Source organism: Pelodiscus sinensis, chromosome 2, assembly GCF_052426305.1.
Source record: "Pelodiscus sinensis isolate ZL-2025 chromosome 2, ASM5242630v1, whole genome shotgun sequence".
NCBI classification, from domain to species: domain Eukaryota; kingdom Metazoa; phylum Chordata; order Testudines; family Trionychidae; genus Pelodiscus; species Pelodiscus sinensis.
The window spans coordinates 81,218,701-81,243,402 of record NC_143053.1 but is presented as its reverse complement, the minus strand read 5'-3'; the positions used below and the strand labels follow the sequence as shown (position 1 = coordinate 81,243,402).

General features: G+C 38.9%; 1 protein-coding gene across 4 annotated transcripts in view; it reads right to left on the bottom strand.

Moving 5' to 3' along the window:
• Positions 1 to 415: 415 nt before the first annotated feature.
• ROCK1 (Rho associated coiled-coil containing protein kinase 1) overlaps positions 416 to 24,702 on the bottom strand; it is a 146,065-nt gene continuing 121,778 nt past the window's right edge. For 2 of the 4 annotated variants that reach the window (XM_006139046.4, XM_075920911.2), the window contains 11 exons: positions 23,432 to 23,525; positions 21,827 to 21,915; positions 20,988 to 21,176; positions 20,118 to 20,283; positions 15,465 to 15,535; positions 13,679 to 13,767; positions 12,777 to 12,855; positions 12,425 to 12,686; positions 10,090 to 10,297; positions 5,748 to 5,804; positions 416 to 1,869 (listed from right to left, as the gene is read on the bottom strand). In XM_006139046.4, the coding sequence (XP_006139108.1) occupies positions 1,866 to 1,869; positions 5,748 to 5,804; positions 10,090 to 10,297; positions 12,425 to 12,686; positions 12,777 to 12,855; positions 13,679 to 13,767; positions 15,465 to 15,535; positions 20,118 to 20,283; positions 20,988 to 21,176; positions 21,827 to 21,915; positions 23,432 to 23,525 (1,308 nt within the window). In that variant the 3' untranslated portion in view covers positions 416 to 1,865. Of the gene's footprint in view, positions 1,870 to 5,747; positions 5,805 to 10,085; positions 10,298 to 12,424; positions 12,687 to 12,776; positions 12,856 to 13,678; positions 13,768 to 15,464; positions 15,536 to 20,117; positions 20,284 to 20,987; positions 21,177 to 21,826; positions 21,916 to 23,431; positions 23,526 to 24,702 lie in introns of those variants that run through there. The other 2 variants (XM_075920910.2, XM_089776296.1) reach the window with 2 other exon arrangements.

Below are 24,702 nucleotides of genomic sequence, written 5' to 3'. Positions count from 1 at the left end.
CATAAAGATTACTAAGTTACAAAACAAAAATTATTATATGAGATTTCAAGAACTATTACTTGGTAAGCTACTTACCACTGTTATTACTCAGATTTCTTCAGCTGAAAATCAAGTATTGTTACTATGGTATTTACTTGTTCATGTAGCAGAACAAGTAATTCTTCAGATCCATAAACAACAAATTACAATGTACTCTGTACCAGCTTCTTGCACCAACTTAAACAGATGCAACAATTTTTAAAGTAAGAGAAACTGAAATAATATTTTGACATACTCATCCTATTTTACAGCAAATGTTTTGGGTGCTCAAAGACATGTACACTTTAGTCAGGCAAAAACATCAAACCAGTCATTTTCAAAAAGATCCTTCCATAAATTACTTTTATTTCTCATTGAATGAGCACAGAGTCATTACCATATTAATAACTGATATGTTTATTATTACATATCCATCAGTGCAGTGTGTCTTTCAACACTACTTGAAACATGCAAAACGAATCAGTTTTCCAGTGCTTCTTATTTAATATACAACTGCAAAGCCATTATAAATTACTGAGGAGGTATTTGGTTAAAAAAATAAAATAGGAAATAAAACCATATTGTCCATACCATGAATGTATCCCTGTGACAAAGCAAGAGTTTAAACAGCATTTATACTTTAATTCCTGAATTATCTGGAGTTTTAAAAAGTTTCATGGGTATACTGTTTATTGTTGTTTCTGTGTTGTATGCTTTTTGAATTTTCTGGTAATTTCTTGACTTATGAATGCGAATTTTTTCTTTGTAACAGGAGTTTTCATTCTTGTATTCAATTTAGGAAATGCATCTACTATCTACAATACTTTCAACCAATTAAAGTTCAGTAAAACTACTGATACAGAATAGATTTTTGAGATTTCTACACTTATTGACATGGCAATAATACAATTATCTCAAAATAAGGCACTAAAAGGGAAATCCAACACCCATTTTAAGTGTTCTAAGAATAATTTATATTTCAAACAGTGCATACATTTCTTAAATGTCATTTAACTTAATGTATGTTATCATTTAAAACAATAAGGCAATATGTTAAACAATTACAGAAATCATGTACCCCAAAATATTCTTCCAAACTTGGTTCTTTTGTGGTTAGTTTCTAATGCCTCTAATAGTAAAATAATTCAATATGGCTTGGCAAAAATGCATAGATTAAATGTTTGTTGTCCTCATCCCTTTACACACTTTCTGAATCAATATTTTGTAAAGCATAATGCAAACTATTTAACACTTCAATCAACTCTATTATGGGTGATTAGCATTAAGGCTGTTAAGAGCTCTGCAGTGAAGGCACTGAAGTTCAAGTGAGTATACAGCTTCATTTTTAAGCTAGTTCTGCAGTGTTCAACAGCACAACTCAGAGTCTTCAAAGAAATTTCAGTTCTTCTCATTTTGAGATATCTTCCTTCTCTGCTCAAGTTTGTGTACTGAACTTGATATAAATATCCTCTCCAAAAGGCAAACAGTATTTCTCTCTCATTGACATGAGGAAAGTTGACTGCATTTCATCATGATTGACAGGAATTTTCTTATAAATCCAAAAAAGCAGCACCTTTTTCATACACCTAGCTAAGCGTTATTTTCTTTAACTCGCATTACATAGTAATAATTAATCTAATCTACCTTTAGGCAACCCGCAATAAAACACCCTCATTGTGCTTTTTGTGCCAAAGCAGGGAGGCGAGAGTAACAGCAATCTTAACCCTGAAGCCTGGGATAATTGTGTTGAAAAGAACAACAGTTTGTCTGCACTGCTCTGTGTGCTTAAAGAAGCCCAGTTTCTCAGACTGCATCCCATGAGATTCCATGAATTACTGTATATATGGTTAGCTGCAAGAAAGAAGACAACATTGCAATTAATGAAAAATCACAAGGACACTCATTGTTAATGTTAATCAAGAGATTAAATAAAAAAAAATTCTAACTTTTTTCCAATTATAACAGCATGACACTAAAGCAGTGGTTCTCAAACATTTTGGTCCATCCCACTCAAAAGAGACCTTTCTATGGACCACCAACCAACCACCCACCCACGATGACAAAGTGGGTGCAGGATTGGGCTGAGGGTGGAGCTTTTGGGCTGAGGGTGGAGAAAGGAAAGGGAGCAGGGTCACAGTGGGGGTGTGTGATCTGGGAGAAAGGGAGAGTGCAGGAGCACAGTGGGGGTGTGGGATGTTGGCCGGAGGAGGTGCATGGGAGGGTGATGTGGGTGCATGGTCTGGGCATGAGGGGGACTTTCATCCGGCTACAATCCTCCTGCTGCTCTCGGCACTGCCCCTCTCTGTTCCCACTGGTTGTGATTCTGGCCAATGGGAGCAGCAAGGAAAGCCTCCAGGTGAGCAGTTTCCTATGCTGCTGCTCCCTGCCCCTGTCCCAGCTAGGGAAAGGGGGAGTGGAAGAGTACACAGTCACTTCCTTACCCTGAAAGCTGGATCCAGTACATGAGTCTCCACCGCCTTGCAGCGGGAAACAGGCATTGATGTGCCATCACCATGGGAAGGGGGCGGGGCTGAAATGCTAACGAGGGCTCCCTGCTGTGGGAGGGAGCCCCCTGCAAAATGGTCCATGGACCATGCTTTTAAGAACCACTGCACTACAGCCACACTTACAAAATAGCAAATTATAAAAGCCATAAAGCTCACATAAAATTCCAAGTAAATATGTTGTGATTAAATGAAAATTCATTCATAGTATCACTTTAGACAAGAAAATGAAATTCTTTATATTAAAAGTTTTAAAATCACAATTAGATTATACATAAGATTGATGTATGCAGTATTGTAGCCATGTTGGTCCTGGATGTTTGAGAGAGACGTGCATGAGGTAACAAATAGAAGTTAGTCCAATAAAATATATTACCTCACCTACCTTGTCTCACATAAGGTAAATGCATATAAAAATCAATGGGATTAAGTTAATAGTGAAGGAAAATATCACAAAGCTTTTATAAAGTTTTGAAGTGGAAATGACCAAAACAATGGACTTTACCTGATAAGCCTATTCGGTTTCAGTGTAAATATTAATGTTGCAAATACAGTAATGATCTTACGCACTCTCCTTGTAATTCTAAGCTACTATATCAAAATAAATATAAAAAATATTAAGAGGCACACCAACCCTCAACATAAAAAGTTGTGTGAGAATCATAAAGTGTCCTTTCAGATCTGCAGACAGTATTGGTCATAAAAAGACAGTTACCAGTTCTATAAATGGTGCCTTCATGTGGCTCATGTCCATTCAACAAAGGCGTGTGTGTGTGCCTGCCACATGCACTGGTGCTGAAAGTATTTCCCTAAGCAGCACCCGTAGAGCCTGGGGTCCCCAGCACCCCCTGGAGTGGTGCACATTCACCACGCTGTATAGGGCGCCCCCTCAGCCCCTCCCTCCTCAGTTCCTTTTTGCTGGAACTCTGACAGAGGGGCTGAGGGTGGGAGGTTGAATGGACATGAGCAACACATCTCGAAGAACACCAGTTACAGAATAGGTAACTGTCTTTTCTTCTTCGAGTGTGTACTCATGTCCATTCAACATAGGTGACTGAAAGCAATGTTTGCTGAGGGGGGTAGGAGTTATGAAAATGCAGACTGCAACACAACCCTGCCAAATGCAGCATCTTCCTAGGCCTCCTGTGTGATGGCATAATGAGACATGAATGTATGAACCGATGAACATGTTGCCACCTTACAGATATCCTGGATTGGGAAATGTGTGAGGTAAGCTCGTGAGGAAGCTTGAGCCCTAGTGGACTGGGCCCTAATCATCTTTGGTGGCTGGGCCCTCACTAACTCATAGCACATATGGATGCAGGAAGTAATCCATTTAGACAGTTTCTGGGAGGAGATGGGGAACCCCTCCTGTGCTCCACATAGGCCACAAACATCTGCATAAAGCTATGAAAGGCCCTCATCAACACCAGGTAAAAAGCCAGCATCTCACGCACATCCAGTGAATGGAGGCACTTCTTGTTTGCATGAGGCTTAGAGTAGAAGACTGACTGAAAAATGCCCTGGTACACATGGAAGGTGGAGACCACCTCACGGAGAAAGGCTGGGTATTGTCCTTAAAGAACTGGATATACGGAAGTTCTGACATCATCTCTTGGAGTTCCAATACCAGTCTAGCCAAGGTAATGCCAATCAGGAAGGCCACCTTGAAGAAGAGTAGCAAAAGGGGGCACATGGCTAATGGCTCGAATGGGGGACCCGTGAGCCTTGCCAGGACCAGGTTAAGATCCCAATGCAGAAGAGGGTCCCTGACTTGGGGGTAGAGCCACCCAGTCTCCTTAGGAACCAAGAGGTAATCCATGGAAGAATACTGAATGACCTGCAGCAGTGGGTGAAAGACGGAGATGGTCGCCAAGTGGACCTTGATGGTGGCCAAAGCCATACCCTGCAACTTCAGGGACAGCAAGTAGTCCAGGATCTCCTGAAGGGAGGCCTCGGCAGGAACTACTCACCGCTGCCGCACCCACATGGAAAAACAGGTCCTTTAGCAGCGTAGGTGGATTGCGCTGAGGGCTTACAACTCCCAAGGAGAATCCGCTGCATGTCCCCCAAACATGCCAACTCCTGCAGCTTCAATCATGGATGAGCCATGTTGTCAAATGGAGCGACCTGAGGCTTGGATGGAGCAAACGACCTTTGTCATGGGAGAGCAGGACCAGCCTCAGCGGCAGCCTTCTAAACACATGGGACACCAGGTTCATAAGTGCCCCAACCCAGTGCTGGTCCCTCTCATTTTTGGTTCTCAACTTAAACCCCCTGCAGATACTATACTTATCTAGCAGGTGACCCCTCCAAGGCACTTCAAGCAGGCATTTGCTTACCACACTTCACACACTGCTTGAAACCCTGGGGCTGCTGAATGCCCTGGGAGCATGAACAATAAGAGGGGGACCCCTCCCCAAACTAACCAACCAACTAACTAGAAGAACAACTAATTTACACAACCAACAAAAAGAAACCTTATGCTAGGGACTAACTACTTGTGAAACTCCAACACGGTCACTGGCGGAAAGAAGGAACTGAAGTGGAGGTCAGGTAGGCAGATTTATATGTGTGATGCTGCAAAGCATCTCCACAAGGAGCGCTACAGCAGAACCGATGGGAAAAATCTTCTGATGGTTGTGCACATGAACGCATATTGGAATGCACATGAGCAATCACTTGAAGAACAGTATCTATCCCAGGATACACACTCAATTCTTACAGTCTCTGACAGTTAAAATGCAGAAAATGCTGTGTGTTTTGCAAATAAAGTAGGTCTGAATTAGTCCTGAGAACATGACAATATTTCTTGGGGCATGTTTCTTTGCTGATATTATGTACATCTCCACCAAGAGATTCAGAGTAGGTCTGAGAAGAATATATTGCTATTAAAGTTTTAACTCCCACCATCCTGGCACATACTGTATTAGTAAAATTCAGATCCTACACTGAGAGCATGTATCTGATTAGTTTATTTACAGCGATAGCAGGAAGGCAAAGTAAAGGGGCAAAAGAAGGTTTGGGCAGAAGATCTACAATGAAGTGGCGGAGGGAAGAAGGGGAGAGAGAAAAACAGATAATTTAGAAAATTAGGAATCTGTTTTCCTTTTTTTTTATAATGAAGTTCTTTATTCAGTGCTAGAACACAATGACTCTTTCCCAGATTTTTTGCTGTTACATGACACAAAGGTGTCAATTGGATTAAAAGGGAAGATTACTCACCAATAACTGGAGATTTCTGAATGGGTACTTTCCCCCATAGATCCACAATCTTTTGACCTATTGAAATGTAGAAATGAACATTTCAAGAAAAATTTCAGATGCACTGAATGCTCAATGCACTCTATGTGAGCATCTAAAAAAGTAAACTGTATGTCTAGGCTCGTTAAAGACAAGACCCAGAGCAAACTGCTATTAAAAGAGAGAGGAAAGGATTCAGTTAACTGGTTTTCCACTTCTCAGAGAATGTCTTCTCATTATTTTTTAAGAGTCTGAATGGGAAGTTTGTGTGTCTCCTAAATAATCTTTAAGAATATGTGGGTGAAGTTCAAGATCCTGAAATGGTAAATCTCAGAAGCCAAGTTGCTCGATTCAAAAGTGCATGATCTAAGTGAAGAATCTGATTGTTCTTCAAGTACAAGAGAATCCAACAAAGAGATTGACAATTGTAATCTAGCTGAACAGCAGAACTTCTTGGTCTAACGTGGTATTGTGATATAAAATGAAACCCTTGGCTTAAATGAGCCTTGAAGTAAGTAAAATCAGAAACAGAGACTGATGATTTTTTGTTGTGAGGATGCATGTGCGAAAGTCCATCCGGAGACTTCTGTTGCTATAATTTGAAGAATATACAATTGATAAGATCATTGGATCAATATGCCATAAGCTGAAGATCGCGTTACTGGACTATTACACAGTAACAGCTACTTGAAACCTTTGCACAAGGAAAAAGTAACTCCCTGATAAGAGAAAACCAAGGACACAAATCTATAAATATACAAAAAGTAAAATATAAGCTATTTTACAGGCATAAATGTGACAGTATGCAACAGACACTGCATAATAAACAGGCAGATATATTGGTTGGCATACTCAAAAAATGTAGTTTTTACAATCATTCAATGAGGACTGTGACATTCCAATGGTTATTTTTATTTTGTATATTTCCAATGATCAACACAACACATTTTGCCTTAAGATACATAATACAATGTTATATTATTCCCCTTTTCCCTAAATTCATCCTTTAGAAGAAATCTGGGATTTGTTCCAGAGAGGTACCCAACAATGCACGTTCCTTTTTAGAAGCATCTTTCCTTGTGCTTAGATAATGCAAAAGTGTATTCAACCACAATTATGAATACTCCAGAATTCACTGCATGAAGATCATTTCAAGGATGAACATACAAAGGCGCTGAAAGCAACACACAAATTTACAATAAAACCCTTAAATTATAAGGCAAAGCGAGTGGGAAAGGAAGAATGCTATGTGAAGGTATCTTAAAAGAAGCAGAATTACAAGGTTATGTTAAGAATCAGCTAAACAATATTAAATCATCAGTGGGTTCTTTTTTCATGAGGAGAATTAGAGGGTGCCAAAAGAAGAATATTCTATGGCAGGTGGAAGACCACTTAAGGCAGTGGTGGGCAACATACAGCCCACTGGGATTCTATGTGGGGCTCATGAGACATTTTGTTTAATGCTGCCTACACGCAGGGTTGCCAGATTATGCTAATTTCCATCAGCATAGTTCCCTCCCTTCCCCCTTACTGGTATTACTCAAGTGACACATGTAAAGCAAGGGCATGTGAAATGAGGCTGCACACAACACTGACCAAAAGAGCCATGCACTCCCTCTGCATCCAATGAAAGCATTGCTATGGTTAAACTGGCACAACCCGCAAATTCTAAATATGCAAGAACAGTTAAGCTAAACTACCCTATCCCAGGAGACTATCTTGGTTACCACAATCTTGCGGCCCCTGAAGACGAAGAAGGGCCACTCTTTCGGCCCAGTCACTAGCCTAGATTGCCCATTATTAGTTTAAGACCTAATCCAAATTTAAGTCAATGGGAGTCTTTCCACTGACTTGCATGGGGTTTGGATCAGGGCTTTTGTTAGAATGGCTCAGAGGCAGGATCTCTAGTTGTCCTGGGAGAAGGATAGTTGTTCAGCAGTTAGAGTGCTATTTGGGATCCCCCAAGTGCTAGAGCCTTAATAGTTGAAGCAGCTATTGGGCTTGTTGAGGCATACATTTGGTAAACTACTGTGTGTAAGACAGCTCTCCAGACCTCATAAGGGAGCAATGATTATCCAAGTGGTATGGGGGGATCCTATTACATTCTTAGTAGTATGAGGAGGTTAAATTTGTCAGATAAAAGTTAGTAGTGAGCAAGGTGTCAGAAGGCTACTTTGTGCTGAAAGCGAACAACCCTGACAGTTCAAGTCTTTGCTAGACCCCAGTATAAAACCCAGACATGACAGTTAGATTGCAGAGATACTGAGATCTTTGACCTTTAACTGGAGGAAATGCCTTAACTCTGGCTAGAGATATATTTATAGAATTTAGGAATCTGATGACAGAAGGTCACTGAACCAGGCATAAGCCATCCAGAAAATATTGCCAGATTAACCTCAAGTGCTATGTGGTGAAGACTAGTGGAAGTAGCCTTCACAGATAAACAAACCCCCTGAGAGAACAAACAAAGAAACAAACGAAAGATGGGGAGAGGGGAAGAAATAGGATATACTACCCATACTAACAAATTAATTGAATGCAGGAGATGTCCTCATTCCTGACACATCAATGTGCCAAAGAAAGCTATTGTTCCAATGTGGCACAGGCAAATTAAGACTTCTTAATTGCTTTAAACTTCAACAGACAAAGATGAAATAGCAGCCTCAAACCCCAGACAGAAGTGTTCTTGGAAACAACCAGGATTTTCAAGAAAGCTATTCAAAACTGAGTCTAAAGGCTCAATGCCAACTAAAAATTAATTAATTAAAAGGGAATGATGAATGAAGGATCCAGTGGAGTTTTAAAGCACGTTTTAAAAGAGAGCAGGAGTAGTGTGAGTGAGCAGCTTACATAGCTCAACTGTTGACTGCATTCAAAAAGGAACTGAATAAAAAGGTTCAGAGGGAGCTGAACAATTGGAATTCCGCAAGGGGAAGAGTTTGCGCTAACTGACTGAACCTTCCCCTGTTCATAGATTCTTTATCCACTGAGGCAAAGGGAATCATGTATGTATGGTGTCCTTAAAGAAAATTATTTTAAATTAAATTGATACAAGGTGCTCATAAAGAATAATAGCAGCACCCTGTGCTCACCAAGCCCCCTATCTGCGGAGGCTTTCGCGGCTAGAGAGCATGATGAAATCAATCTGTCACCTGACAGAAAACACACACACACACACACCCACACACCCACCCACCCACCCACCCCACCCAAATGTAGCTTTTTAAGGCAGTAAATCAAGGATTGGTGTCGCTTGTTTTCCGGGATCCTGAGGGTGTCAACCTCAGAGATTCCTCAGTAGTAAGACACATCAAGCTTCTACAGGTGCATGGCTGGCTACAAAACTTCTGATAAGTTGTGCATGAGAGGAGAACTCCACTTTGCACAATTCTTACAAGAAAGAATCTGCCCTTAGAGTTTCCTGTGCTCTGAGTTTTTTCTTCAGCTTGCCTCTTCTTCATTGTTCTTAATTTGTGGGTCATGCAGCATGACCACCAGTGCAGTAAGGAGCCCACAAATATACTCTTTGGAGCAGAGCATACTGGGGTAGGGGGAAAAAGGGGACGGTAGTCAGCCTGGATTTGATGTCAGCTCTATGGATCTAACACAGAAAAATCTGAAGTACTGCCCTCTCTGTTTTTACAAGCCTGCAATGTGAATAATTTTCAACTTTTATATTTTCCAGGAATGTAAAATTCTCTGAAAGACTAGTAGCCTTTAATACATGTCTCACTGGTGGACATGGTCCTTTAGAAAAAAGGGATGTACTTAAACTTTGGAGACCCTAAGGTGGCCACCTCAGAAAAAGTATTTTCTCTCTCTCTCAATATTAGAAAGCACACTATCTATAATTATAAATATGAATGCACTACTAAACTAGAACATAGGGGTATGGACAACAACTGCTTTATGTTACTGCCAAATCGTGACAGAGAAACTGATGGCAGATGGTGTTCTCCACCAATTATGCCCTCACTTATGCACATGCATCTGCAGCTCCTCATGTTCCTGATACAGATATGCTGGACAACAGGTTCTGCGCTGAGGTGCAGGAGCTACACACACCCCATTAATGGAATATGCATATGGACAATCACTCAAAGTTGAAAGATGAGAGTCTCAGGACTAAATTTCAAAATTGATTTGTATCTGTTTTTCATGAAGATTATTAAAAAATGAAACTGTGAAACAAAGCAATTTTACTTTGTAAGTGGAAAGTTCATCACAAGTTTATCTGCAGAATTACTAACAAAGCCTCCATAACGTATGATACATGGACTTTTTGCATGAAAATGAGCTAGAAATTTTATAGTTAATTTCTTACCTAGTTTTTCCAGAAGCATTTTTAACAACTTTTCGGAAAGACTGATTTGCAGAGGATCTTCCAGACAGAGTTCTAGGGGAAGAACGAATGAAACTGGATGGGGGTGTCTTGGGGATCTTCTTTACTAAATGAGTGACCCATTTCTTCTGTTCATCCTGACAGGATGCCAACAACAACATGTCTCTTGCTGAAGTTACATCATAACTCACTATAAATAAGAGAAGAAAGAAGACTGTTCAATTAAAATCTAGGAATCATCATTAATAGGATTACAATGTTATGATAATGATGCTGCTTGGAGAATGCTGGAATCTGCATAACCTAGCACATTTTTATTGAAATGGGTTATATATTTGTAAAACATACAATAAATGTTGAAGAGAAATTACAGAAATTAAACAAAAATCTGCAAAGCTGTCTACATTAATATAATCAATGTTATGGAGACTGACTTTAATTTTAGTCTTAATAGAGCTGGTACAATTGTGTTGGTACTCTCTGGCCCAAATTCAAGAGAAACACACATCCCCAGTATAGGGATGTGTACTGCTCTCTGGGAGCACAAAGGCAGAATGCTCACCTTCTGCCCATGGGACAGATGCATAGCCACTTCAAGGCTGCTGTTCTAGCCTTAGGCTACAGTATCCTCTATGGTTCCAATGTGTCCCTCTATGAAGGTGCAGAAAATGATCATATAATCATAGAATACAAGGACTGGAAGGGACCTCGAGAGATCATCGAGTCCAGTCCGCTGCCCCCATGGCAGGACCAAATTCTGTCTAGACCATCCCTGACAGACATTTATCTAACCTACTCTTAAATATCTCCAGAGATGGGGATTGCACAACCTCCCTGGGCAATTTATTCCAGTGTTTGACTACTCTGACAGTTAGGAACTTTTTCCTAATGTGCAACCTAAACCTCCCTTGCTGCAGTTTAAGCCCACTGCTTCTTGTTCTAGCCTCAGAGGCCAAGATGAACAAGTTTTCTCCCTCCTCCTTATGACACCCTTTTAGATATCTGAAAACTGCTATCATGTCCCCCCTCAATCTTCTCTTTTCTAAACTAAACAAACCCAGTTCTTTCAGCCTTCCTTCATAGGTCATGTTCTCTACACCTTTAATCATTCTTGTTGCTCTTCTCTGGATCCTTTCCAATTTCTCCACATCTTTCTTGAAATGCGGTGCCCAGAACTGGACACAATACTCCAACTGAGGCCTAACCAGTGCAGAGTAGAGCGGAAGAATGACTTCTCGTGTCTTGCTCACAACACACCTGTTAATGCATCCTAGAATCATGTCTGCTTTTTTTGCAACAGCATCACACTGCTGACTCATATTCAGCTTGTGGTCCACTAACTCCTAGATCCCTTTCTGCCGTACTTCTTCCTAGACAGTCACTTCCCATTCTGTATGTGTGAAACTGATTGTTCCTTCCTAAGTGGAGCACTTTACATTTGTCTTTATTAAACTTCATCCTGTTTACCTCAGACCATTTCTCCAATTTGTGCAGTTCATTTTGAATTATGACTCTATCCTTCAGAGCAGTCGCAACCCCTCCCAGCTTGGTATCATCTGCAAACTTAATAAGTGTACTTTCTATGCCAATATCTAAATCGTTGATGAAGATATTGAACAGAGCCGGTCCCAAAACAGACCCCTGCGGAACCCCACTTGTCATACCTTTCCAGCAGAATTGTGAACCATTAATAACTACTCTCTGAGTACGGTTATCCAGCCAGTTATGCACCCACCTTATAGTAGCCCCATCTAAGTTGTATTTGCCTAGTTTATTATAAGAATATCATGCAAGACAGTATCAAACACCTTACTAAAGTCTAGGTGTACCACATTCACCGCTTCTCCCTTATCCACAAGACTTGTTATCCTATTGAAGAAAGCTATCAGATTGGTTTGACAGGATTTATTCTTTACACATCCATGCTGGCTGTTCCCTATCACCTTGCCACTTTCCAAGTGTTTACAAATGATTTCCTTAATTACTTGCTCCATTATCTTCCCTGGCACAGAAGATGGGAGAATCCATGTGGCAGTGAGTGCTCCATAGATTCCCCTTCCTACTGCCTATTCTCTTCATGTAATACACTACTCTACATATATTATAATACAGCAAGTGAAGGCAGAACACAGTTAGCCTCTTTAATGGCAATGTGTTAGTTGTCTAACATTTTAACACTATCCTTACCAATGAAGATTCTTCTAAACCTATCATTAATTATTTTTGTTTTCCTCTAGTAATTTGAAATATTTGGCTAGAAATGCACAGAATAGCTGTTTCAAGTTACAAAACAAATATAATAGCTAGAGTGCCTTACCTTTGCATGGGACAATTAATTCCTCCTTTTTATCTATGTGATCTTTATGGCACTTAACATGGCACTTTCGACATTCCAAGGCAGGGGGTGGCTTAAAGACATGCCAGAGGGGTTTGGCACAGGCCTCACAGTTGGCTGGAAAGTGGTATAATGTAGGAATAAATTCATGACCTCTGTGATTTAGAAAATTTGTCTTCTCCATTGTTTGTGCTGGTTCTGCTTCCAAATCTTTTCTGCATTCCCCCTCATTAGCATAGAGAATCTGAGCAAAATTTTAAAAAGATTTATTGGAAAAACTTTTATAATAAACAAATTTTACTGATTTTAAAGAAGTATTTAGGTTCCTTTTTACCTGGAATATTTTAGGGATCTCTTCAGTTTCTGCTCTATATACATCTCCTTGGGTTACAGGTCGGACATGGAATAGTTTACTGAAATTATACAAACGAGATTTGGAAAGTGCTAATAGAAAATACATAAAATCTCTTGGTTAAACTGCTCTAGACATGATTGCAGGCTCAATCTTATTATTAACTGTACTCATACACGTTATCCCACTGATATCAGGGCTGTAATCTGGCTTTAGTAATATGTTTATGCATAATTTGTTCCTTTGTACACAAGGAATACCAAAATATGTAAAATGGGACTAGGATCATTTTATTAAGTATGCATTCTTTTTGAAGACAGGAAGGGAGGTTTTAGAGCCTCAGAGTAATACTGTGAGGCCTAATTCATTAATGTTTGCAATATGATAACTATGGATGGAAGTACTAGGCCTAAATCATCATCATATCCTGTAGTTAATTTGTTTCCTTTATATTTTATCAAAACAAGACACTAGGACAGAGGCAGTCAATTTTTTGTCAAATTTCTTAATCAAGGTATAGTCAAGAGCCAGACTCCAGAGAAAACAATACAAATAATAATAATGATGATAAATATACAAAAATTTTGGGGGGTCCATTCAAAACCATCTAACAGACTGGATTTTGCTCATGGTCCATGTATTGACTACCTGTGCACTAGAAATTATCACTGAAGTCTAAATGTTGAAGATATTAGAAACAAAGTACTAGTATGTTCAGTGTATCTTGAAGCAGGACAGATAAACATGAATATTCAAAAACACAAAGGAGACTCAAAGTTGTTTCCCGTATCTTGATTCTGAGTTTTCAAATTTCTCAGTCACTGTATATAAAATGCTTTTCTACCAAATTTGTTTTACGTCAAATTAACAGTAGCTTCACTTACTCAATATCTAGTACCATGGATGGATTAGACTGGTCCTTGTCCTTTTCATCATTATAGAACAATATCTTTTTACTGCTTACAACAACATACTGAAATAAAAGGGGGAAAGGTTACACACAGTTACACACCAATAACTGGAGTTCTTCAAGATGAACTTCTGATTTACCTCACTATTAGGAGATGTGCTAGTAGTTTGACTGATTTGGTTGAAACTTCAGGAAGCAGTGATCACTAGATGTTCCAAGGCACTCCTTCCTTGCAAACTTTTGAAGGTGAGGCAATAGAAAGAGGAGTAAAATGCTTTCAACTACTTCCCACTACTTGAAGTCTAGTAAGCAGTGCTTATCCTCCCTAGAATGGCTGGATGAAGAGTCCTATTTAAATGTTGAGTAACATGGCTTCCCCAAATTGAGCATCAGATCTTGATGCCATGTCCACTAAATAGCGTTTTGAGAATGTGTTGACTCAGCTTCACTCAGCAGCTCTGCAGATCTTAATTACTGGGACAGACCTAAGATGAAACACGGAAATTGCCATAGCCTTGGTTGAATAGACCCTGAGCTCCTCTAATAGGGACTCAAGGCTGTTTAGAGCATTCCTTAACATAGCATTTTGTCAACTTGGACACCTATCAAATTGCAATCACCTGACTCTCATGATTATCCCCACAGGAAAAAGCCTAGGAGAATACTTTTTTTTTTTAACTTAATTAAATACAGTAATGTCATCTTTGTCTCTAAAGTATGTGACTTCACTTCCCCTGGAAAAGAGTGACGTTTTGGGAAAAATACTCACAGATTCAAGCTCTGATTGAAAGGGAAAACAGTTACCAGCCTATCAAGAAATTTTGGAAAGATTCAAAGGACCATTCAATTCTTATGGAGGGCCATAAAGCAGCATTGGGTAACTTAGGCTAGTGAGTGTGCTTCACAAATGGCCCTTCATCATCTCAGTGGGCTAGAAGACTGTTGAAAACAAGATGATGTCCTGTGATAGGGTAGTTTCACTAATGGGGTGCACAGACTGAATCATAGCAGCACCGTTCTGTTACAGCTATCATCAAAGTTCTTTTAAAAGGGAGAAACAGGGAACATTCTCCCATGGGTTTAGACAGAATTACACTACAGAAATGATTTACAGATGTTTCTTGACTGAAGAAAGTGACAATCCCACCAACTTGAGGTACAGTAAATATTCCAGTAAAAAAGGAACAACTGCTAAGGATGGAGCTACACTACCTGACCCAGCCCACAGAGAGAATCTTTCCCACTTATAGGCAACAGAAGGGAAGGACTGACAGCATTCTGGAGATCCAGCACTCAACATACTTCAGATGAGCAACGAAGCTGTGAAACAATGAGAATCAAACATCCAGATGCTAGATGAAATATCTTTGATGGATCTTTCTCCACTTGTGTCAAAAGATCTTGTGAAAATGATAAAAATAGATGTGTTTCCTACAATGTCTGAAGGCCACTGACATCTGGTCTACACTAGGGCAACGAGAATAATCCTGGCCTTGTCCTGCCAGATTTCATGTATTACTCCTGGTAGGTAAATAGAGTGAAATACAAGGAGGAGACTCATCTCCTTGAATTCACTAGGAATGTACTCATAGGGCATGTGTAGACTACATCCATAACAGACAGACAGACACAATGTATTTTATATATATATATATATATATATTTCTAAATGTAAACTGTACTGTCAATATTAATGTTGATGTATGCTTAAAGAACTATTCAGGGATGGCAGGGTGGGAATGAAGGGAATCTTTTCATACCTGCTTTTTCCAGCCATGTCGTTTTATATTTCCTTTGTTTGGTATGGAAAGCCAACCCTCAATTCTTGATTCTGGTTTAAAAAACATGCAAATTAAATAGACTTTTAACATATTATAAAAAAACAAAATACTTTAACAAAGCGCACTTGCCTTCATGCGGCCATAGGCAATTACCCAAAAGATCAGCAAAGCATGAATTAAAAGAATAGCTAAATAAAACAAGGATATAAGCATTTATATTTCATGCTTCATCACAAACTAACATTTTATTTTCACACAGCTATTGCAGAAAAAATGTCAAGCTGTTTTCTAGAAGGCTAGTATCTAACACTATGTTTAAAAAAAAAAAAGTTAAAGCCAGAAAAGGATGCTTTGGTTTGAAAATTTGTTGCAGCAAAAATGGAAGATAAACACAATTTAATATTCAAATTGGCTATATGAAAATATTTAGCAGGAATATGCTGCAAATGAAACAAACCAGAGCCATAATTTACAAAATATAAAAAGAGAGTGCAGAAAAAAGCAAGCAAAGGTACGCAAGTGTCCCATTACTCACAGAAGATAAGAATAGAAGATAAATAAATAAGGAATGCAGGAAGAATCAACTAGATATAAAGAATAAGAAACAAACATTTTATTTGTTTTTCATAGGACAATTTTCTGATGAGTATTTTGATAATGTATTTTCCTACAACACATTTACTGAAAGAAAAATTCATTATTTTGAACGCTGAAAAGAACTGAGGTTTCCCATACTGACCTTAATGTTTTGTTGCTTCATTCTGGCTATCACTACAGAAAACTCTAGCTTTCTGAGGTTCTAAATCTAAACTGTTTGGGATGCAGCTTTAAAAATATGAGTAGAACTGAACAGTAATGAAACATGGTCTTGCTTTCAACTGAGTTTAAATAACAATGGATATTCATCATGGAAAATCTATATTATAATTAAGTATAGTTTTAGAAGTAGAGAACGTATCATAAAAGTACAGTAAAACTCCAATTGTCCAGCATCCAGTGGTCCGGTACTCCCAACAGTCCGGCACCTATTGGAACCCGGAAGTGCTCCGGCCAGCCGGACAATTGGGACTGCTCCGCACCGCTTCCTCAAGTCCTCTGCTGCCGCTGCTGAAACTGACCAGCGGCGGACTTGGGGAAGCCCTGGGGCAGAGCAGCTGGGGTGCAGCTGGGTTGGTCCCGCAGTGCTGCCCTTCACCAATACCTGGCTCGCCCCACGCTGGGCCGTTCCCCGCCCTACCTCCCCCCCCACCCCGTCACAGCCCCCCCCCCCGCCGGAGTACCTCCTGATACTCCGGCATATCCAATAATCCGACACCCCCTGGGTCCCAACGGTGCCGGATTATCGGAAGTCTGCTGTAACATCTAGGAACAAAGTGGATCCCTGGGTAGTGAAGTGTGGCAACAATGGTCACTAGCACTTCTATAAAGAGTGAGGGGTAGCTGAAAGACCAATGACAGTGCTTTATACTGATTGTCTATAGAAGCCAGTGTAAACCTCAGAAACACTTGATGGTGTGGCCTGACTGGAACATATAGAAGGCAATATTTTCCTTCTTTCGGGCATTTGTTGAGTGCTTTACATAATGACCTAAAAATTGTCATACTGGATCAAACCAATTGTTCATCTAGCCCAGTAGCCTATCTTCTGAAGTCAAATGCTTCAAAGAGAATGAATGGAACATGGCAATTATCAAGTTTCTTAGGGTATATCTACACTTGCACCCTCTTTCGAGAGAGGGATGCAAATGAAGACAGTTGAAATTTCAAATGAAGCTGGGATTTAAATATCCCGCGCTTCATTTGCATATTCACGTTATGGCGCTATTTCGAAATGGCATTTTGAAATAACAGACGCTGTTAAGACACAGTTACTTGGAGAGAAAACCCTTCTCTCAAAATAACTGGTAAACCTCATTGTATGAGGAATAAGGGTTATTTTGAAAGAAGGGTTTTCTCTCGAAATAACCGCGTCTTAACAGCAGCTGTTATTTCGAAATAGCGCCATAACACGAATATGCAAATGAAGCACAGGATATTTAAACCCCGGCTTCATTTGCAATTTCAAATGTCTTCATATGCACCCCTTTCTCGGAAGAGGATGCAAGTGTAGACATACCCTTAGTCTCAGTATCCGGCATTCTGAGGGAAGGAACATCCAGAGAATGGGGCTGCATAGTTGACCATCTTGACTAGCAGCCACTGATGGACCTATGCTCCATGAACTTATCTAATTCTTTTTTTTAAACACAGTTATAGTTTCATCCTTCACAATCCTTTTGTATTCAGTACTGCCATAATTTTGTCCTTGTGATTTTATCAACATAAGAAGGGCTATGACTCCACTTTGTGGGGAACCTCCTTGGTTTGGAGTAGATGAAACACAAGTAAGTACATGGTTATAGCTAACTGTTGAGTATTTTTGGTAGTTTTGGACTGGATATAATTAGAACTCAACAGATGAAGGACATACTTCCTAGACAACACAAGATTTCTAAGATATTAACCAATTAGGGGAGAAAATTATGATTTCAAATGGTAAGAGCTCAGAAATTGTGTAGGCAGGTTCAACAGAGGTTCTTTTCATATAGTAGATATTGCTGAACAAAAGGCTTGATGTCATTTAGTAACATTTGGAAAGCTACCAGCTGAAGATCTCTGATCCCTTTTCAATAGCTTAGTAAATAACATTAAAAATGTCATCAAGGAATAAAAGTTCCTTGGAACAGACTTGGATATTACTGACAGTTTGGTAACAACAAGAGACTTCCTAGAGTTTGAAAACAAGGAGAGACGTGTTCCTACATGAATATAATGACTGTAGGAGTCACCAACAGCAAATGTGAGAGAGGTATAACATCAAATATACCAACAGCTCAAAAATGTTCTGGAACAAATACAGCACACACATACCATTTGGGTTTTCAAAAATCTTACTATTTTACAGTTTGAATTGTGCATGGTACAACAATCGTGATAATTCTGACATTCTAATAACTGACTAAAAACACTTGGGAAAGGTATATAATTTAAAATCAACATTTAAAGTAAAAAAAAAAAAAAAAACACCCATATACACACAAAAATTAACTAAGACAAGACGACACCAATGCAGACAAAGGTAGGGAGGCTACTATCTAAAAATATTCACTAGCGATTGTTACATACCTGAAATTCAAGATTTCAACCATTTTAAGATTTGGAAAAACTGAAGGTCTACAGAAAATGCATCAATAGGAAAAGAGACATGCCTAAAATGTTTTCTTTTACATTACTCATCCACTGAGGTTGTATGGTCATGTGTAAACAAAGAACCATTCTTCCTCCTGTCTATAATGCTATTGATGACATTGTCCAACCCTTATTTACAGATATTTAGATGTATTTTGATACTTTGCACTCAGATTTTAAAGTCACATGATAAACATAATTATTACTAATTTGATGAGGAAAATTACACCACAGTATATAGAAAATAATCTAGATAACTTTGCCCTATGGGCAGTTTAAAGCACAGCATATTATTACTGAATGCTGTTCTGTGTCTAAAACAGATCTTGTATGTTGGCATAATAGAGATCTGGTTATTCTGTTCTAGTACCAGAAAAAGTAATTAGTGTCTACAACAATGATTCTCAAACTGCAGTCTAAACTACACATTCGTGGTCTGCAGAGAGATGGTTAGTTCATCTGCTGAATCACAATATTTAGAAAATATGTATTAAATATTTTCCTAACATTACCTTTTCAGAGAATTTTTTTGTCATTGCCACAGTGATGCTACGTAAACTAGAGGGAGGTGGTCCATAAAGAAGTGTTGCATTACAATATGGTCTGCATTTTGAAAAGATTTGAGATTCCTCATTTACAACACATATTCCATCGATTATAGTCACACAGTGTAGCAACAATAATGACAACTGTACGACTTGTCTCTTTCACTGAATGGAAGTGATGGCTCTAACTGGGGAGGACTGATTTCAGATGGAATGAAGGCATAACTGTCCCGTATTCATAGCTAGCAAAACTATGAAATCACTAGTTAGTCCCTGCCACCAGCCTCCCAGAATGCTCCTCCTGCCTGCAGCTAGCTTTCCTCTCCAGCCCCACTGCCACTGGGCTCCAGCCTGAAGGGCTTGGACTCCAACCTGTGGGGGCACCCAGGAGACAGAGTTCATCAGCTGTAGCAGCCCCGCTTCTCTGCCGCCCAACCAGGAATCCCCGGAGATGGGGCTTGTCATCTGCTCTGCTTCTGCCACACTCGACTGGGGATCCCCAGGGACAGGGTTCACTTGTCCCACCTGGACAGGATTCTGCAGGGACAGGGCTTGCCGGCTGCCCCACTTCTGCTGCTGGCTGCCCTGCTGCTGTCACACCCGGGACTCCTCTGGGACAGGTGCTGGGGTTCTCTGATCCCGCAACATCTGCCAGACCAGAGTTCCGAATTTCAGAGGTTCAATTTGTATTTTTTTTCCCCCATTCAGGACTTCAACTAACTAATAAATACAATAGTTAAAATAATGAACAGGGGATGCAGAAAGGGTAAGAGAAAAGTCATTTTAAAAGGTGATTATTTGTAACACTAAGTGTATGCATCTACAAAAGACAAATTGCCTAAATGCATAATTCTCTTACCTGTAAGGTTTCCATCAGTTTCATCTGACTGGAGGCTAGCAACACTGGCAGAGTCCATTCCTTGCTGAAGGTCCAAAATTTTACTACGCAATTGTTCTATATCACTCTCTTTACTATCCAATTGCATCTGAAGCTCATTCCTATATGTTGACTCTTCCACTAGTTGCTGTATTTACATATACACCATAAGTATACGGTCCAAAGAGAATATGGAAACAAAATAATAATGAATTATGATGGATTGCAATACTTCAGTAAATCTACAAATCTGGTAACATTACTATTCATAATCTTTTACTATTGTATGACTATAATAGAATTCTCTGAAGTGGTTTGGGCTTTTGTTTGAAACTAAAATAACTAACTAAGCAATCAGTCCAGTTATTAAGGACTCATGAGAATACATTACATTAAGAAATATTTTGATTGTCATTAACATTTTTCTTAAAATATCAAGTATTAATCAAACCATTTAAAAACTAAATTAGAGCAAGAATAAATTTCTTTAATTTGTAATAAAGCAAGTTAAAGATCAGGTAAGGGAATTTTTATACCAGCAAACACCTCTTTGTACCCATAAACTACTGTAAATTGGCTTGCAAAAAATAGACCATATTATCTAGGACATTTTTTTCCACTGTTCAACCAGTCAACTGCATAGTATCAGATTTGTTCCCAGGTAATTGTTAAAATGAAATGGGTCTATCAAGTAGATTCTACTGTATTGGAAAAATATAGTCACAGTGTTTTGGACAGAAAAAAATGTGCCTTTAGTACATGCAACTATATCATAACAGTTACTTTTATGTCTGTACTTTCTTTCCCTTTGGATTGGATCACAGACTATCATGAAAAAGGAAAAGGTTTTACCGCTTGCATTTCATTGAGCTCCTTCTGGTATTTCACTACCATCTGATTGTATTTCTCTTTTTCTTGATTAAGCTCCAATTGTAGCTTTCGATTTTCCTTTTCTTTTTTCCTCAAATCTTGCATGTTAGCTTTCTTTCTGTCTATTTTAAAATCTTTCCGATTCATTATCTCAGCCAATTTGTTCACAGCCTGCACAAAGTAAATGAATTAAGAGAAATGCTATTGTAAAGAATATAAAAGTTCCTCTTGGTACAGAATCACAATGTCAGAGAGAAAAAGATCACTTGGATTACAGAAATCCACATTATATTTCAGCATGCTATCATATAGAATTCTCTGGCTTTCTCTCCCCTTCTTACTGTAGCTGTCAAACTGCTAAAATACACACATTTCGGTAATACAAAAGAAATAAGAGAAAAGAAAAATATAACATTTCAATTTTGAATTTTTTTTTAATGACCGGAGTCGCTTAAAAAGGTGTGGATTTTCCAGAACATAATTAGAGAAGTGAATGCATGGACTACAAAAAAAAAAAAACTCCTATGAACATGTTGCTTCTGTGGGTCTGATCCTGTAAACTCTCAACATTCTTTAATCAAGTACCATATTTACACAATTACGACCTATGATTTTAGCTTTAAATTACATCAATAGAAATTTAAGAATTGCACAGAGGTATTAATACAAATTTCATCTAGCTATAGGCTGAGAAGTAATTACACGAAGACACAAAGAGCTGGGAGGACTGATTTCAGATGGAATGAAAGTTTAAATTTGAAAACTTCTGGTATATCACAATGAAGTCGAAGTGCTCAGATAAAATGCTTTAAAATTAATACCTGTGTTTTAAGAGTTCTTTCAGTGTGAAGATTCTTCTCATAATGGATTTTAATACTGTTGATTTCCTCTTCTTTCTTCAATCTAAATTCTGTCCAAAAATAACATTACTTTTCTCAGATATTCATTTTATGACAAGAAAATCATTTTTAAAGTTAATTCATTTCTCCACAGTATGTGGGCCCCCCTCCCCCATCTTACTGTTCTTTGACTTTGCATACAAACACAGACATTTTGTAACCATAAAACCCACATATTTAATGATATAAAGTAATGGAAATTTAGAACCTCAAAAGGTGATCTATTCCAGTCTCCAGCTCTGATGCAGGACCAAACATATTAGAATATCCCTGATACGTATTTATCTACACTATTCTTAAAAAACTCCAGTGATGGACATTCCACAAACTTCCCTGGAAGCCTACTACCCATTAGATGGAATGTTTTTTTCCTAATATCCAACTTCAACCTTGCGGCAGATTTAGCCCATGAGCGCCACAAACATAATTTGAAAAAAAATGTTACCATTGTTCCCCACATCCAGTCATTTTTGTTGCTCTCCTTTGGACTCTCCAAGTTTTCCAATGCTGAAATGTGATGCCCAGAACTAGACACAAAACTCCAACTGATGTCTCACTGATGCTAAGGTAGAACAAAATGATTTCCTCCTGGAATTTATTTCTGACACTCCTATGATTTACCCCAGGAACAATATTAAGTCTCTCAAAACTGAATTACATAGCGGGTTAATATTCAGTTTTCCTTCTTAAGGGCAGTACTTTATACTTATCTTTACTTAATTTTATCTTGATCTCAGACCAATTCAGTACTGGCATTTTTTTTTATAAACAATCCCAAAAAAGAGAACAATCAAAGGACCTCATAAATATTGTTTCTAGCACTTGGAAGTTCATATTTTGTTTTGATTTTTGCAATTTTTATGAGATTTTTACAAAAGAAAGGTTTAAAAGTTTTGCCAAAACAAAAACTCAAATGCAGCCTTAATTATGCGGTCATGAACATCGCTGGCATAACATTAAATATTCATACTAAAATTTTCAAAACTCCATTAATATTTAAGTGCCATCATGAAGATTAGAATATGGAATATAAAAAAATGTTTATTTCCAATCTGTGTTCTATATTCTATATCGTGTTGAACATATTCAGATATACAATTAAGCTAAAAGCACAAAGCTTGTATTACGTATACTTTGTACTCATAATCTGTTCTTTATAGGAGAGGGTGGGATTTGCAATCTTGGTGTACAAATGAAATGTGGCGGAGGATTTGGCCTACAAACCAGCAGGTCCAGGCAAGTCTTTTCATTAGCTCATAGCTCCCCGTAGCCTTTTCTCATCCTCATAACAATACAAGTTCCCTCAATAGGTGTTTCCACTTGAAATCCCTAAGTAGAAGAAAGGGGACCACCGGGTACCCCATCACATGAGAGGGAGGAAATTATAATTTTATGCTGACAGGGCAGAAAGATTTTAAGGCCCTTAATACTGAAGGACAAAACTGTTATACTGATTTTCAAGTCGCAACAGCAAACGTGATTCTCTATATCATCATAACATCACTGAAAACTCAAAACATAGCATACCTTCTTCCTGTTTTTTATTTTTGTCAACGAGCTCTGCATTTTCTTTTGTTAGAAACTCAACATCATTGGTTAATGCATTATTTGTTTCTTCCAGCTACATGAAAACAAACACATTTTAAAACAAAGCATTTGCTATTCATATTCAAAACTGCATTTATTCTTTAAAATATTCTTAAATCAATAATGCTATTCCACATAGAATCACCATTCTTAGATTGCATACTAACTCAACTGTTCATGCTTCATAACTGTACATAAAGTTAGATACAGGTTGAACCTCTATGGTCTGGGACTCTTTGGTCTAGGAACAAGCATGGTCTGGCAGGACCACAGGCATTTCTGAATCAGAGAGCCCCAGCAATAGAAGGTTTCAGAAGCAGGGAGCAAAGCAGGCTGACAGGGCCAGTGGGGCAGCACAGCTCAGGGGGCAACAGAGCCTACAGGATTACACAGTCCGTAGGGCCGCTGAAGCCCATGGGGCAGCACAGTCTGCAGGACTGACGGGGCAGCAGAGTCCGCACATCCAGCAGGGCCACCTGAAGCTACAGGGCTGCAGAACTGGGGGAGGGAGGATTTGCCAGTAGCCATGGGGCTATGTAGCCAGCATGGCTGCCAGAACTGGGAGCAACAGAACCTTCATCCTCGGGGAGAGGATCCCAGTGGGGAGGCTGGTGCCCTCCCTCTCTCTGACCTCCCATGGGTCTGGCAAACTCCCTTGTCTGGGACCGATCAGGTCCCAAGGTTGCCAGATCAGGGAGGTACAACTTTGTATTTTCTTTCTGATCCCCTTTTCTTTCACAAAAAAGACATTGAATATACAACTATATCTGAGAAAAGGACTAGGTCTCCTTTTATGATCCATGAACTGTTGAACACACTTTCAGAAGGCAATAAACAATAATCAACATAATTTAAGGAATTAAGCAGAACTGCAGTGTACTTGGTGCAGCAGCTTTCACTACATTTTAAGGAACTTCTGTGTAAACAATAAACATATAACTAGCCACAACTAAATAGAGAGGATATAGCTATAGAATTTAATATCACTCTCAGTCCATGAATTTTACATTTGGGTAGTGTTATATATCTTGGAAAAGAGACAGAGATATGGTTAAAAAGAAATGATTTGTATTTTGCCATGAGTGCAGGTGACTGGACTTGATGACCTTGAGAGGTCCCTTCCAATTATATGATTCTGTGAAACAGTGCACACAGGATTTATGAATAAACTGTAAGGGAAAATTAAGGTAGGACCCTCTAGTCCAGCAACT